The 17391-nt window shown below is 43.8% G+C and overlaps 1 protein-coding gene across 1 annotated transcript; it reads right to left on the bottom strand.

Moving 5' to 3' along the window:
* Positions 1-2336: 2336 nt before the first annotated feature.
* CNMD (chondromodulin) lies at positions 2337-17137 on the bottom strand. The gene is made up of 7 exons (XM_039509102.1): positions 17025-17137; positions 16634-16774; positions 12637-12777; positions 9986-10099; positions 7780-7933; positions 5389-5597; positions 2337-2725 (listed from the first exon to the last, which is right to left on the bottom strand). Exons 1-7 carry the CDS (start codon positions 17094-17096, stop codon positions 2510-2512), a joined length of 1047 nt encoding a protein of 348 aa, XP_039365036.1. The 5' UTR covers positions 17097-17137; the 3' UTR covers positions 2337-2509.
* Positions 17138-17391: the final 254 nt, after the last annotated feature.

Below are 17391 nucleotides of genomic sequence, written 5' to 3' on the forward strand. Positions count from 1 at the left end.
TTACAAGGCATACTTTGTACCAAAAAAAATCAGTACTATCACAGTGGTGAATATGGAGGTTCCAGGGTGCTGCTTTGAGGTACATAGTGTATCTTCCACAGTTTCCATGTTGAGGCCCTGGTGTCATTGGAAACTTTTAGCTTTGTGAAATTCCTCACGGTCCTCTTCTCTCTGGTGGCTGCAGCCTGCCCATTCTTATCTCTCTGAAGCTGTGTAAAACACCAGTGTGACCTCTTGCCTCTGATAGTTACAACTGCCAAGTCTCCTGTCTGACTTTCTCTCTCTCTCTCTGATTCCAAGATTTTTTCTTCCTTGAACCTGAGGTACTGGTGTTTCCTGACCTGCTTGTCTAGGAATGCCCCTGCTTCTCTAATTTTCAGCAGCATCTGTACTTGCCCCTCCAATCTAACATAAGAATGGCCATACTGGGTCGACCAAAGGTCCATCTAGCCCAGTATCCTGTCTGCCGACAGTGGCCAATGCCAGGTGCCCCAGAGGGAATGAACAGAACAGGTAATCATCATGTGATCCATCCTGTTGCCCATTCGCAGCTTCTGGCAAACAGAGGCTAGGGACACCATCCCTGCCCAATCTTCTAAGAATCCTATCCTCCAGCACAGCTACCAACTTGCACTTCATGCACAATATGTGCCTTCTGCTTGCCTTCCCCTCCGGTGCTGAGTTTGCTCTTCCCCATCCTCCTGTATTTTTTGACCACACATTTGGCGGTAACTGCCCAGTACACTACATTTTTGAACAAGCACAGAAAACAGAGGAACACTTTTTTACACACACCTTTCTTTAATCTGCAATAAAAATATTTATTTGGAAGGGGGGGAGGAAAATCACCTTTCCTTTATGCCTCAGCATAAAAGTGCTTTTAAAACATGCACAGTAATCAGGGTTAGATCTTGATTTAAAACCTCAAGTTTAACAGACCTTAAAATTCCATCAAAGAATCTTCAGTTACATCTTTAAAGCAGAATTTGTTTTAAAAAGTTGTTTTTCACATACTAAGGCAGGGGAGGGGAGTTAATGTAAAAAGTGATCATTTGAATAGCCAATAAGATATCAAATATATTCTGCACTCATTCTACCTTCCTCATTTAACTTTTGCTTTTTAGATAGGCTGCTTATTTTTCATGCAGTTTTTTTTTTAAACTACCAGTATGTCAAATTATTCCTCGTCTTCTGTTCCTGGCAAGCAGTGTTAGAACCAGGTTAGCTATGTGTCAGAACAGGTGCATTTGCAACCACAACTACTTCATCCTCCAAATTCAAGGCAAGATTGTGCCCTCCTTCTTTGTGATAGGGAGTACTTTACTCTGCGAGTGGTCTCATCAATTTTGATAGGACTGTTCAAGTCCTACCCAGTGTGAGTAAGGAAGGCATAATTTGACCTTCTATTATTTAAAGGTAAAAATCATAAATCACTACCCATCCTGCAAATGCTTCAGCTCCCAGTAACTTCAATAGGGAGATGCTTAGCATCATGCAGGAGCAAGCCCCATCACTACCTGCTTAAACACTGAGGGCTAGACAGTGGTCCTTTATTTCCAGTGGCGAGCAGTTACTCGCATGAGTAGTTCCACTGAAGCCAATGGAACTACTTGTGTGAGAAACTGCTCCCCAAGGAGGGATAAAGGGCTCATAGCATGGCCCTGAATGTTGATAGTTTGTGGATGTATACGTATAGTGGCTGTTGTGGATTCTGATTATACCGTGCCTTGAGGCTATTTGGTCTACAGCTATGTGTAATTACCTTCTAATAGTCTTATAGAGCTGACACTTGTTAGACAGTACCAGTGATACAGGATTTTTGACACTAGGGCTACTCTGAAGTGCTAATGCACAATGCATTTTGGTTTCCTCCCCGTGCACGTTCCATTCAGCAGCCCCTTTTTCTTGCCATTTGTTTTTGATTCTGACATAATATGCATATTCTGCCATCCCCCGGGGCAGCTTTGTGGGAAAGGTATGCTGTAATTGGTCTATAACTGTTCATAATGATCTGGGAATGCTGTATGAACACCAACAGGGAGCAACTTCACTTGTGATTTATTTAAGTGAGCTACATGGTTGAAAGGTTCTCCCAAGAGCACAAGTTTAGCTAGTCACCTAATTGGACGTAAATTTTCACATTTATTTCAGAACAGAGGTCTCTGTCATGAGATGCTGAATTTGAATTTATAAGCAAGTGTCTACACTGCTCAACTAAATCATAAGCACAGTTACTGTAATCTGGTTTGGGGAGTCTTAAATTCCACATTCAGTAGGTTTTAGTGTACAGTTTGCTAGAAGAATACAAGTTATGCTCAGCATTTGTAAAGCTAATGAAATATTAATTAAAAGTTTTATTTATTTACATCTAGAATGACTGACCTCATTTTGATACATTAACATACACTTAGTGTTTTAAAAGCTGAGATTGGTAATGTGGCTTTGGCTGTAGTCTTTTATCAGTTTGTCGGGTTCCTGCTTATTTAATCAGAGATCTGAACGCTCCATCTCACACGACACCCAAGATACGGGCAACCCACCAGCTGCAGGGCATAATAATTCGGCAGGCAGAACGACATCCTTGGTAGTTATAGGGCCATGGGTAATAGCCCATGAGAGGTTCACAAATTCTCTGGCATTGTGTGTAACTTCGTCTACATTCAATACAGCACACACCTTCATGGTCCAGCATTGGGTCAAAAGTCATCCCTTCGCCTTCAAGTTGCTGAAATGTAAAATACAAAATGAGAGAAGATGGAGTTCCCTGCATTCACGTTATCCCCGTAAAAGACAATAGGTGAAATGCTGCTCCTATTGAAGTCAATAGCAAAACTCCTGTTGACTTCAAGAGGGCCAGGCTTTCAGTGGCCTGATTCACCACTGCATTACTCCACATCTACACTGGCCTCTCCATTATAAAACTAGAGGAACACAACGGGGCATCAGGCTGTCTGAGTTTCATTATTTTACTTTCCCAGCTTTTGGTGAAAACTCTAATTAAGGAGAGCTTAATAACAGTAACATTTGAGTTACAGTAGTGAGAAATGGAAAAGACCTGGGTTATCCAGTCCATCTGCCTGTATGTGCAGGACTGTACCCTACTTTACATTGTCTAATGTTCTAGTCCAGGGATCGTCAACCTTTGGCAAGCGGCTTGCCAGAGTAAGCACCCTGGCGGGCCGGACCAGTTTTCTGCAGCCCCCATTGGCCTGAAGTGGCGAACCACGGCCAGTGGGAGCCGTGATCGGCCGAACCTGCAGATGTGGCAGGTAAACAAACAGGCCTGGCCCTAGCCATGTGCTAAAGGTTGCCGATCCCTGTTCTAGCCAGTCTAATTTTAAGTAAGTCCCAAGTGACAGACCTTCCACCTCTTTCCCAAGAGGATTGTTCCACAGCCTATTACTGTTGGCTTTCCGGATATTCAGATTAAATTTACCTTGCAGTAGTTGATGATGAGACTGGGTACATTAGAAACAATGGTGCTATGTGGTCTGCAGAACTCTGAGAGGAAAATATTAGCAAAAGTAAGCAAAACAACTGTCAATCAAGCCTGTCAGCAGAGTATGTAAAGAGTGTTAGAGACACAGAAAGCTGAGGAAAAGGTGCGAGGAGTGTAGAGCCTGACACGCAGGGGGAGAGACAGAGAGAAGAAGCAGAGACCAGAGAAAGATGAGACCTGTCGGCTGCAGTGACCTGTGGAAGACTGGCCATCTGAAGTGGGGCACAATCACTTAGGATCATGTTAACTGTATGTTACTGTAGGTTGGGGTGCTTAGCCTGTGGTGTGGGGGATTTGTGTTACTGTGTTAAGGATTTGTGTTTGCACTAATCAAGGGATGCTTTGCTTCGGAAAGAATACTGCTTGTGTCAATCATTTATCAGCAGGCTGTATCCGTGTCCTCCAGTTATTTCCTTAGCCACCTGGGAGACCCATGCCTAATGAGAACAGATTGGTTAACTGGTGGGCTGTTTTGAGGGAGCCTTTGGTAAACCCAGAAGGGGGCACTAGGTGAGCTACTCAGGGAAGGGGGGGCACCTAAAATCTGTTTTTGGGGTAACACAGATTCCCACTGGCAGGAAGACTATCAGAGAGAGATGTGCAAGATCCTACACCAGCTGTACTGCTCCCACTCTCCAGAGGGATAATGGCTCTACCTCTCAGACCCTATTGTCTATCTGTATGGCAGATAGCTCCTCCCCTTCAGTGGCAGGGTTTAGTTCTGGTGCTGCTTTTGGGGCCAATGCTACTTCTACTAACTGAATTCATAAGAAATAAAGTCAATTTAGTTCTACTTTATTTGGAGTGATTAGCTTAAGCCTACTTAAGAGATGTCAGCTGAGTAGAGCACTATTATGGGATAATGATCTCCTGCTGTTACATAAATGTCAGGACAAAGCTATGACTTATTTTCAAAGCAGGAGACATTGATCTTGTGACAACATTCTATTAAAATAACTTTATCCCTGCTGTACCAAACAGTGCTGTAAATTGTCTGATGATGGTGCAGTAGAGTGGAAGTGGCTCGCTGTACAGTTAATTGTTTTGCAGTACTGTGTTGGGCTTGGGGAAATGGGACTCCTCACATTTTCATTCTGTTGACCTCTTCATATGAGAGAGAAAATAAGACTCTGTCTTGGACCCATTTCCCCCCCAAGTTCTTTCACTGCATTGTTTTAAAAGAATTCCATTTTGCAGGCTGCCAGAAATGGCTGTGTGAACTGTCTGACAGCCACAGTTTCCAAGACAGACATGTTTGGCCTGATCCTGATTTCTGAAAAATCAGTGGCAAAATTTCTGTTGAATTCAGTGGTAACAGTACTTGTCCCATTGCAGGTGTGGCTAGTCACAATGCATTTTATCCAAAAAGTTGCACGCGTGTGCTCGCTCGCGCTCTCACACATACACACACACACACACACACACGTTTCATGAAGAAGCTAGTTTCTAGCTAGCTGACTCTGCATTTTTATTGTTTTCTTTTTATCAGTTAATGATCAGTGTCAACTATCTGCCTAAGGCAGATTAAATTTGCTGTAGTTATGGTAATGCATTATCTGTATCAGATGTATATAGTTTTCAGTATTAAACTGAACTCACTACAGCAGTCTTGCAAAATTATCTTAAATTCACCAGCCTAAGCACAGCATCTACTTCTCCATATTTTGAGGACTAATGATAAAATCTATATTTCAGTTGCTTCTGGTGAGTGGAATTTTTAAATGGCTGCACTATTGAATGAAAGTTTAAATTGACAAATTGGTGTTTATAATTATTTTTGAAGTCCATTTGAAATGGAGAGGTATCTAGAAATGAGTACTTAGTTTCATACCTACCTGCAAAATCAAATGCTCTGAAGGGAATTCTAAATCAAACATATATGTACTCACATGATACGGATTTTCTGGATTAAAGGTTGAACTAGAATCTTGCTCACTGGGACCAGTGGCGTTAGATTGGCGTTCCGGTTTTTGAACAGGCTGGGTAGTAGGTGACCTGGTATTTACGATGTCAGCAGTAGCTTCAGTTTGGTCCAGATCAAAGTTTGATTGAGCTTGACGTATTATTCTCTTGATTTCACGCTTCTTTCTCTGGCTGTCTGCAAAAACAGTCACAGGAGTATATAGGTGTTTTAAAATATGTCTTCCATAAGGACCATATTTTATTACCCATTCGTGAAAGTGGGATTGCGTAGCAGTACTGCAAAGATTAATAGGCTTCAAATGGGAGCTACTTGTCTTTCCACCTATTTCATACACGGTCTATATAATTCTGTGTGTATATGTGAGAGATTTGTCTTTTCTCCAAACAAATGGGTGGCTGGCCCAAAGAACAGGCTGGGGGAAGGGCCTCTGGATCCAGTGAGTGGCCAGTAATGCTAAAAGAAATAAATAGCTACACCAGAACTCAACCAGAGCAACTATCTTCATGTCATTAGTGTTCATTTTTGATAGAAAAAGAAACATTTGGAAGGAGACAGATTTGTGTCCAGCTCCAAAGGACCTGATTGTAAACATGGTTTAAAATACTCATGGGCAACTTTGACAATACTCTTTTGATGCATAATGGCCTTGTGCAAGGCCACAGGAAAACAGTGGAAAATTTTAATCAAGCAAATTTGGATCCCATTAGTCATGAAAAAAATATTAGCAACTCTCATCCCCAAAATAATCAACATTGCCACTTATTTCACTTTTCTAGTCTGTATTTTGTATATCAGTATTAAATCTCTGGGTATGTCTACACAGCAGCTGGGAGGTGTAATTCCCAGCTTGGATAGACGAACATACGCAAGCTGTGCTCAAGCTAGCATGCTAAACATAGCAGTGTGGCCGCAACATCTTGTGTTAGCCATCCGAGTCCAGTCCTGCCCCACCCCTTGGCTACATATTCATGCAGCTATCCTGAGCTGCTGCCCATGCTGCAGTGGCCATGCTGCCATGTTTCGGCAGCAGCTTGAGCAGAGCTAGTGCACAGATGGCTACCCGAGCTGAGAAGTACAGCTCACAGCTCCTGTGTAGATATACCCGTAGAGCACTAAGGAGGAGCAGCAAATCCTTCTCTGGTCCCTTTTGTCCTCTTCCTCCAGCCCTTCAGGAGGAATCCCTTCCTCCTTCACAGCTCCTGCTCCCTCCTCTGGACTAAATGAGGGCCCTCTCCCTAATCTCCCTGGCAAGTGCCTGAACACCACTCCTTGCCTCCTGTATAGCATCACATTCCCTGCCGGCCCTGCCTGCCAAGCTCACAAGGTCTCCCTAGCAAAGTATATGCCCTCAGTCCCTCACAGGCCACCTTCAAATCCTAGGAAGTTAGAAATCATAGAGTTTAGGGCCAGAAAGGACCACTAATTCATCTAGCCTGATCTCCTGTGTGTCACAGGCCACCAATACCACCCAGCACCCACACACTACACCCACCAACCCAAATGAGACCAAACTAGTACAGCCCACAGGAGATTAGACTACAGTGGAACCCTGGTTAGCCAATCTAATTGGGACCAGGGTCAGATCGAATAACCAAAAATCTGGATAAACCGGAGAATGGGTGGTGGGGCTACATCTGTTAGCCCCACCCATGGCAGGGCTCGGGCTGTTGCCATGCCCATGGCTGACAGCCCAAACCCCAGCTGCCTGGGGCTGGGAGCCTGAGCCCTGCCACTGTCAGCCCTGGGCAGCTGGTGGTTTGGTTAATACAGACAGCTGGATAATGGAGGCTCAGATAAATGGGGTCCTACTTTATTATGTGCCACAGATGTAGCCAGTGCCCAAAGCCCCCATGATGGTAAATGATTAAGTGAGATATACCCAGATAATCCTGGGAAGTGACTAGCACCCACACACGGCAGAGGAAGGTTAACCCCCCACCCCACCCCCAAGGTCATTGCCAATCTGCCCTGGGGGAAAATTCCTTCACAACTCCACATAGGGGTGATTGGTTAGATCCTGAGGATGTGAGCAAGAACCAGTCAGCCAGCCACCTGAGAGAATGTGCAGTGCCACCTCAGAGCTCTGTCCAATGTCCCATCTCCATCCCTGACGTGTTAAACCCTTCAGCCCTCCTCTCCACTGAAGTTGTGTGGTGGGACTGTTTGGGGGGGGAGCCCAGACTGAATAGCTCCACATGGGGACCTTAGCATTCCCTGTGTACTGAGAGGGGTGGAGGTTCAGCACCAGCAATGGGGTCCACAACTGTGCAGCTCTAATGGCTAGACACCCTGCTGGTGTACATTTACTGGACGGGCAGAAAAAGGGTAGTGTTTGTTCAAGTGAAAGAAAAATTACCTTTTGGATATGTTGGTCGAAGCCAGAAAATAGGAAGATCTCCACAAAGCTCTAAAATTTGGGGACTTAGGAAGCTGTTATCCTTTACAGGCTGATCTGCAGCCACCCAGATAAGGGAATTTTCATCAAATTTAACTGGCATAATTTCATCTTCCTGTAAGTAGGCAGCATAAAATCCATAGTTAGTTCAATGAACAAGGGTCCTGTGTATTCTGTAGATGCAGCTTTTTGTTAATAGCCAAATGTCAAGCACAGAAGCTTCACTTGGAACTGATATGAAATGTTCCAAACAGTGCTATTTTGGTTTGTGTACTACATGCACACAGCCAAGTCTTGTTCCAACTGAAATCAATGGAAAGACTCCTGGGGTGAAATTCTGTCACCACTGCAATCAATTGCAAAACTACCAGGATTTCACCTCCGCTATCTTAATGGAGCTACTAGTCAGTCCATAGGACCAGATTCTCAGCTGGTGTACACTGATGTAGATCCACTGACTTCAGAACAACTATATTGATTTATACCAGCTAAGAATCTGGCCCATAATTTTTAAGGTGTGTTTGCTTGCGTTGTTCTAAATTCATATAAATGTTAGGGCACTTCCATAATAGACATAGTCCTGAGAGTTTTAGTTTGCATACAGCTACAATTTTAAGTTAACATGATGAGTCTGACTAAAGGTCTTGTTCAATAATAGCAATTCAATTGCCCAAAAGCTAGAAGTTAAAGGAGCCTTCATTTTGAAGTGTACCCTCCAGGTTTTGGGTTCATATCTTCAAAGTAATGTAGGAAAATGCCAGTGATTTATTCTTTATACTTTTTAGTTCAAAGTATTATTTTACATAAAACATGTTAGCCATTTCTTAGCAGCAGTGAAACATCTTTAAAAAGTCTTGTTCATCAAGAAAATCAATATGATTTTGAAGTAAAACTTCTGAATTCCCTCCATATAAGTATCTGATATTTGAATTGATAACCCACTAGATCAATTTCTTTTGCCAAGTTGTTCCTTTAATGTATTTATTGATTTTTGTAGAATGTCTTGAGTCATCTAAATTCACTATCCAGTGAGAGCAGTACATCATTTATATTCTCCCGCTTGGGCTTTTTCCAGCATCTGAAATAACTTAACTGGAGCTAACATTTGAAGATAAAAAGAATCCAGTTGTTTATTTTAAATGAAATTACCCCAAATTTGTGGGCCAATGTACTTTAGGTAGCTATAAACTTACTTTAATTTACCATTTTGTATTCAGTATTGGTCATGATCAAATATGTAGTAGATCAGAAACAAGTTAGTTAATTTTTTTTTACTATAAATAATTAAAAAAGACTAATGCAACAATACGGTTGCGCACTTAAATAGAAAAATTAGGCAGCAAAAAGTTTAATGTTCTAACAGTAGCATTAAGTTGCATTGGGTTGCCCATCCCATCTATTTGATGCATGTTTTATGACAGAAACAGCAAAATTAATATAATACATCTTTAAAAAATTACACAGAAAGCAGGAACAGAACATACTACACATCTGTAATGTGACCAAGTTAATCTTGTATTGGAACCTTAACTTTGCAAACCTGACTCCAAATATTTTTCATTAGTGGAAATTTAATACTGCATGAATGTAACGTCCTTTTATTTTTTAATAAAAAGAAAAATTGCCTGTGCTTAATTATGTTAAATTATTCCAGTTAGGCCATGCAGTCCATACGTCCTTAAAATAATGAGGGAGGGTACAGACGATCTCAGTACCTACCTCTGGGGGCTGATCCAAAGCCTGCTGAAGTCACTGGAAATACTCCCACTGACTTCAGTGGACTTTGGATTTGAACCGGGGCACTTTCCTTGTTGGTTTTAGAGAGTTTTCTCTTTCTTTTTTAAGTAAACAAGTATGTATTACTGCATATTCTAGATTACAGCAAACAGGCAGAGTTGGGACATCCTCATTTTGGAGGTTCTGCAATTTTTGTACACCATGATTTTCTCCTGTCCTGATGATGAGGCAGAAGTTTTGGTGGGGGGATGATTTTGGTGAGTCTTAGTTAGACATTTACAGTCTCTCTCATGCAACCCATCCCAGCAACAGTAGAAGCAGTGCCCATCAATGCCTGCCAGAAGCACTCCCTCCTCCCTTCTAGGACCCCAAAAGATCTGCTAGATGATTTGATATTTTTGTTAAGTATTTTTTTAAAATTGCTCCCTACCAGATCAAACGAGAGGCTTTCTTTAGTCATGGTATTGACATCAGGGATGTGAGCTTTAGCTTGTGCTTTAATGTAGCATTTCTCTCCTCCAGCAAAACGGATTCCAGTTATGCCCTAAAAATAGACCTTTTATGGTTACATGAATGGACATGTCACCCAATTGCTTAAAAAAAACACCCCAATATAAACTCTGTTCACGTAACATTAGGTATTCACTGAATTTGGGGACTTCAGAGTTCCTGGTTTTTAAAAAACAACCACAAACTGACAATAAAACATGTTTTTTGATTTTTTAAAAATGAGTCAAATCAGAAATTGACCCAAATTCTGTTGTATGACTATTTTAGCTGTAAAAATTTAAACAAACGAGGTGAAATTTTAATCTTGAGTTCCTAAATGAAGGCACCTAATTTAGGCACCCAAAGAAGTGGCCCAAGTTTCAGAGGTGCTGAGCATCTGCAACTTCTACTGGAGAGGGCCTGTCTAAACTAGGAAAAAAGGAGTTAGCCAGCATGATTTGACACATCACTTAGCACCTAATATTGACGCAGTTTAACATCCTTAAAATCATGTTAGCCATTTGTGTTGTAACCTAGTAACTTTTTCCTAGTCTAGACAGACCTCTGGACTTACCTATGACCTGATTTTCATATCTTTAATAGTAAGTGCCACAGATACGGATGTATGTGCCTAAGTTTAGACATATAACTTTGATTTTTTTTCTATACTGTGATGCTTTTTATGCACAGAAGTTCATAATTAAATGAGAACCAAGACAGAATTCCAGTGTTGTAATAACTGTTTCTAATCCTAAATAAATGACACAAAAAGTCCCTGTATTTCAAACATATTGACATTAGAGACCATTCATTGATATATGGTAACTACAGGGTAGCCTTTCTTAAGTCTTCTCCCTCCAATTCAAATGTAGCATTTTCTGTGCTGCCATGTGGGTTTGATTCTCTCTACAGGACACAGAGAGCCTCCCCTTGTAATTTCAGCAATTGTCTTGTCCTATCCACCATTTTGTTCTACTTCGCTTCAGAGGAAATAGTTGAACAGATCTTTATGTACAAGCTACAGCATGACAGGAGCCCTTCTGCTGACTATTGATGGATATATACAATGTCACTGGGGTAATTCTTTTTTTTCAAACCCCCAGGATGTAGCTCTGCCACTTTGAGATAGTCAAGATATGTTTCTGAGATACCTTCCCGTCACCCAGGATGCAGGCTGTTTTCGTAAAATGGTCACTCTGGCCTTGTTCAATGGTCCTGCTCCAATGATCAAAGCATCACTTAAAATATGGAGACTTTCTTTACCTTAGTGATATACATAACCTAGCCATCTCCATCTCACAGCTCTGCCTAGCTTAGAACTTTATTGCTGCAAATGTGTAAATAGGAACTCTAGGATAAGTTGGCATGTGAGCCTAGTGTATATGGCATTTGCAACAGGTACTTCTCTATCTCCTGGGTATTTTTTCCAGCTTACACTTCTTGTAGGCTCAAAACCTAACTGGCTTGGTCCATTTGCTTTCCTGGAGCTTGACCCTTGGCCCTTAATAACCAAAGGCAGGTATTTTTTTGTGCTAGTTTTTTCCCCCACACTCATCAACCTAGATGTCACAATTGCTCTGGGGTCTGTGGTGGGTTTTTTTAGCTGCACTTACCCAGCAGCTCATATTTGTCATGCGGGTCCAAGGATGGAAGAATTCATGGACTCTCCACTGAGCTGGGACTTCTGTGCAGATGTGGAATAGTGAAGGCAAATGACAAGAGGCTTATCATCAGCATTTTAATCTAGTTGCCAAAAAAGTTGTAAGGTTGATGTTACCACAAGTTTCACAAGGGGCTGGAGAGCAGCTTTCAGATGATGTGGGGGTTATGCATCCCATGTGTGTATGCATGGATCTCCCCAGGCCTGTGCAAAAGCAGGGAGGCCCAGTTACCTCCGCCTCGTTCATGAAACCAACAGAGTGGGGGGGCAGGGCCAAAAAGCAGGGCCGCCCAGAGGATTTAGGGGACCTGGAGCAAAGCAATTTCAGGGGCCCCTTCCATAAAAAAAAAAGTTGTAATACTATAGAATACTATATTCTCGTGGGGGCCCCTGCGGGGCCTGGGGCAAATTGCCCCACTTGCCCCCCCCTCTGGGCAGCCCTGCCAAAAAGACCCACATTGCTTCCCTCACCAACCCTACTTGGAGGTAATGGTTTCTTTTGTTCTAGATGCTGCCTTTACCTCACTTAGGGCTCAACCTTGCTCCCTTTGAAGTCAATGGGAGTTTTGCCATTGACTGCAATAGGTGTAGGGCTGGGCCCCTTCTTAGGGTATGTCTGCACGGCAATTAAAAACCCATGGTTTGCCCGGGACAGCTGACTTGGGCACAGGCTAAGGAGTTGTTTAACTGCAGTGTAGATGTTCGGGTGCGGGCTGCAGCCTGAGGTCTGAGACCATTCCACCTCACAGGGCTCCTAGAGCCTGGGCTCCAGCCCGAGCCTGAACGTCTACATCGCAGTTAAACAGCCCCTCAGCCAGAGCCCGAATCAGCTGGTACAGGCCAGCCATGGGGTTTTAATTGCAGTGTAGACATACCTTTAGAATCCAACACTGGAAAATGTCTTATCTGCAAGACCAGTCAAATGTACTTACTATCTGGAAATCATGAACTTCTATAGCCTCTTCATTTCCACTTCCAGTTTTAAAGGTTTCTAGGTTGTTCCCAGAATCTATTTCCATTGATCCCTCTTGAACTTTTCCATTAATACTCATAGTATAATGGACATTGTAAATCTGTAATTGAATAAAGAACATTAACACACATTTTTGTATCTTCCTAGCTTTTATCAAGAACAAGTCTGGTGCCAATCTGATTTTCATGTCCCTCTTCAGGTTACTGGCTTTTTTCTATACACTTTTAACCTTACACTTTTATTACAGAATCCCCAGCAGTCAAGACCATACTAATAAAACAGACGTTGATAGTTTCAGGCAATATCAGTCCTGACAGCTTTACATCCATACGCACTGAATGTAGAATAATTTGGTTCCAAGGTTACATGGGGTTTAGGAACTGTCTAAATCATATTGTATGGGAGCATCAGAAGGAGCTGATTTCCCGCAGAGGGCATCCCCACTGTACTCCTTAGTCTGGAACTCACTCTTGCTTGGAGACGTTTGATACTATATAGATACTTAGAACGAGAGTCTCTTGAATGTAGCAAGCTGCATGTGGTTGTCTCTGAGTGGGGTGAGCTTTGTTTAAATATCAATACTTCCATAAGTACCAACACAAGGAGTTTACTTTTATTCTTAAAACATCTGTATATAAACAGTTTCAATAAAGTTCACAATATAGTCTAGAAATCAATTTTTTCTGCTTGCAACTCTTTGTTACGGAAAAAATGCTAAAGGTAATTGATTGTCTTTTACAAATAGAGACTCAATCCTGTATTATTCATACATCCAAGACTTCCACTGAATTCTTGCAAGAGGAATGCAAGATTTGGCCTATATAGATAGTACTTAATTCCATATCCAAAGTATATAGACTGAGCTGGTATAAGACGATAACACTTTTTTGTGAGCCCCATTCGTTGCAGTAGAATTCACGTTTTTTTTATTTAAAAAAAATCATAAGTCTTATGGTTGCAGAGAAAACCTTCCAAATGTGAATCAACAAAGCGTTGCCTTCCTGAGTCTGAGGGCAGTCTGAAACAATAGCTTAATATCCCCATTCTTCTCAATTGGGTGTTGACTCTGTAGTTTAAGGTTGACATTTATCTATTTCTGTACCAATCAGAATTCACTCTACTCTTTTTTAAAAAAAGATTCAGTTCTTAAATGATGGCATTACTATCAGCTTCCTGAGATGGGAAAAGAAACCCACTTACTAGTAAGATATTTTTCATGCATCTATTTGAACAAAAGGCAGAAATACACTAAAATAATGCAAGTGTTGTGAAACTAAACAGACCAAAAAATGAGACACTGTCCTATGATTGATCTGCTATCTATTTATCAAAACCATCAGTGCAAACTGGACTGTTAACACCATACACATTCTATGGCCAATCTACCCATTCAGGCCCCTCTCCCTTTTCAAAAGCCTAGAAAAGCAAATGAGTCTTACACTTTGTCCTGAAGCAGCCTATCTTCTTACTATGTACAGGAAAAGCTGTGTTATCCAGCATGTTGGAGGAATGGGGGGTGCCGATTAGTCAAAAATTCTGGTTAACTAAGAGTTATATTTACCTATGGAGGGAGGGAGTTTGGGGGTTGGGGCACGGGAGGGGTTTTGGGGTGCTGGATCTGGGCAGGGCTCATCTTGGGCAGCTCCCTGCAAGTAGCAACATGTCCCTGCTGCTTCTAGGCGGAGGCGTAGCCAGGAGGCTCTGTGTGCTGCCTCGGCACACGTGCTGCCCATGCAGCTCCCATTGGCCTTGGTTCCCAGTCAATGGGAGCTGCGGAGCCAGCACTCAGGGTGGGGCGGGACAGGGACAGTGCACGGAGCCACTGTGGCTATTCCTCTGCCTAGGAGCAGCAGGGATATGTTGCCGCTTCCAGAGAGCCAAGTGGAGTCAGGTAGGGAGCCTGACGGCCCCGAGCCAACCGGGACACCTAGCAACTCTATTGAAGATTCGTATTGGGAGCTATCAGAAATGCCAGTTTCTAGAGCTTTATGGTTGGTAAAGTCCTGGATAACATAGATTTTACTGTAACTTTTTTCTTCTCTCTGTGGATTTTGAGTTTGCTATAAATTGTCTTTAAAAAATAATGAAATGTCAAGCAGTTGTACCCTGCAGGCTAAAATATATATCATATTGAAACACTTTACCTACAAATTAAGGGACCGATTCTGCACTCCTTACTCAGATAAGGCTCCTGCTGAAGTAAATAGGAGTCTTGCTTGAGCCAGGAGTGCAGAATAGGCTCCTTGGTAAATTCAATGAGACTCATTCTCCTTGTCACTGATGAGCAAATGAAACTCAAATTCACATAATCTGGCATTTCATATTATAAAAATCTTTGAAAACATAAAGGAAAGATATTTAAAATTACTCTGATGATCACTATACCTTGAAAGTTTGCTTCTTTAAACTAAAACCCCAGTTTCCACCTTTTGATGCAGTATTTTTTCATGTAACCTAAGTTCAGAAAAGTTCTCTCCACCCAAATATAAGTTATCAAGATTTTTAAAATCATTTTGCAACTAATGTACTATGAGCTCCTGTCCATGTTCAGCACACATTTAAACTACTAGGTACATAGTGAAATAATTTTGGTCCTTAATGAACCCTATGAATAGACTAAATATAGCCTGGTGCACTACATATTTAAGTGTCAAAGTATGATCTGCAATCAGCATTTGGATGATGTGGCATTTCTTTCACCACCATTTTGTCCTGATGCTTGGAATTTGCTTATTATGTGAATCTCCTGGGAAAGGATGAGGGGAAACAGTGAAGATTTATGAGCAAAAGTAAATGTAGCTTTTGTCTGTGATACCAAGGATACACTTTATGTTTATTCCTAAAATCAGCTTCCATCATGCTACACCAAATGGACAGGAAAGAATTTTTATAGTGAGGTATGGGGGGAGGGGGTAAGGTATGCTACTTACAGAACTTGGCAACCAGTCAAGAAAGGTTGCCAGTGTGATTGTGATTCTCATTAAATTCAAGCAGTTAATTTAAAAATTGGTTTAATAGAAAAATGTCTGTTTCAAAAATATAAATACTCGGGTTCATAATTCTTGTCTTTGTTTCACTCAGTTCATCCTGGACCTGACTTTAAACCAGATTTAAAAACTTCCATGAAGCAATAGGTTCTTACAAGGCTACAAGTATCCTGCTTGGTAAACAGATGAGTTTACTATCAGAGGGGTAGCCGTGTTAGTCTGGATCTGTAAAAGCCGCAAAGAGTCCTGTGGCACCTTATGGACTAACAGACGTATTGGAGCATGAGCTTTTGTGGGTGAATACCCACTTCGTCCGATGCATGTGGATGATGAGTTTACTGAGTTTACAGATGAGTTTACTGTTAGAATTGACACCTCCTGCCCACCTTTGTTTAATTATTGCCTGTTCCAGTTAGCAACACTCTAAGTAAGTGACCCAGTTTCCACTTCTCCAAGATTGATCTTTCTGATTGTTGTTCCCCTATATTTTCTATGCTCCAGCCACTTCAGAATATTTACCAAGCATTCTGGATGGCAGGTGGGGAGAGAATGGCTTGTTTACAATTCTGATCATGTTTTGTAGCTGAAGTTCTGGATCTTAACTCTCAAACTGAGCAAGAGGATAGCCCAGCCGCTGGCCCACGGCTTAAACTAGCCACAGATGCGCTAGTCCCGTGTTTCCCAACCTAAATGGTCAAGGAGATCTCAGGGACCGGCGTGTGACTGGTCCTTGAGCAGCGCTGCCACAGCCAACTTTCCCCGCGAGCTCCTCTGCAGGATGCTACCCAGGGACTCCCTCCCCGCAGGCACTGTGCGGGCGCTTGTCCTGCTCACTCCCGCTGGGGTGCCCGGGGGAGCCAGAGGAACCACTGAGCCCCGCCGGACCCTCAGCCAAGGAACCCGCGGCGGGCTCCCCACCAGGTCCGCTCGGCCCGCCCGCCTCCCCTGCCACCCGCGCCAGCCACTCACGTGCCGGTCGCTCCCCTTCCAGAAGTAGAAGGCTCCGATGGCCCCGCACAGGAGCAGCAGGGCTCCGGCGATGAGCACAACGGCCCCGATCTTCAGCAGCCGCCCGGGGCTGGAGGGCTTCACCGGCACCGCCGTGTAGGCCTGCAGCAAAGGGGGACAGGAGGCAGCCCAGGAGCCCGCTCGCCTCAGAGCCCGGCTGCCCCCGGGGCTCAGCCCCGCGCCGGGCGGGCGAGGAAAGCAGAAACCCCCCCCCACCACCACCACCACTGCCGGACCCCACCGCATCCCGCCACTTTCCCGCCCTCACCAGAGCCGGGACCTGCCCCGCCAGGCAGCTGCCGCTGAGCGCGGGGAGCGGCGGCGGCGGGGCTCGCTGTGCCCCGGTACTTACAGGCGGCAGGCTCCGCTCCACGTCCTCCGGCCCCGCCAGGGCGAGGGGCACTTTCTCCGCGCTCTCGGCCATGGCTGCCCGCGCACGTCTGGACCCGGAGCTCCTGTGGCCCCCGCGGCCAGGCTGGGCTGCACACAGCCCCTCCCCGCCCCCAGGCGCGCCTCCCCGCCGTGCCCCGCCCCAGCCAGGCTCGGGATACAATGGTCCCCTTTGAACGCGGCTGCCCTGCGGGGCCGGGGCGACCGGCCTCAACCCGAGCCGGGTTTCAGTCAACTCCCGGGGCCCCGGGCCGCTGCCGCCCGCCGGGCAGTGTCACTCTCCGCGCGCAGGAGAAAGCCACTAAAGTGTGGGGGTCTCGGCTGGCACT

This window comes from Mauremys reevesii, linkage group 1 (assembly GCF_016161935.1).
Source record: "Mauremys reevesii isolate NIE-2019 linkage group 1, ASM1616193v1, whole genome shotgun sequence".
Taxonomy (NCBI): Eukaryota; Metazoa; Chordata; order Testudines; family Geoemydidae; genus Mauremys; species Mauremys reevesii.

Bases quoted from the DNA above. Each gene is read 5' to 3' on its own strand.
- CNMD (XM_039509102.1), bottom strand. From the start codon at position 17,096: ATGGCCGAGAGCGCGGAGAAAGTGCCCCTCGCCCTGGCGGGGCCGGAG. The intron at 12,778-16,633 runs GTGAGTGGCTGG...ATTCAATTACAG, and splicing joins GGAAGGGGAGCGACCGGCAC to ATTTACAATGTCCATTATAC. The intron at 10,100-12,636 runs GTAAGTACATTT...GTCTATTTTTAG, and splicing joins AAGTTCATGATTTCCAGATA to GGCATAACTGGAATCCGTTT.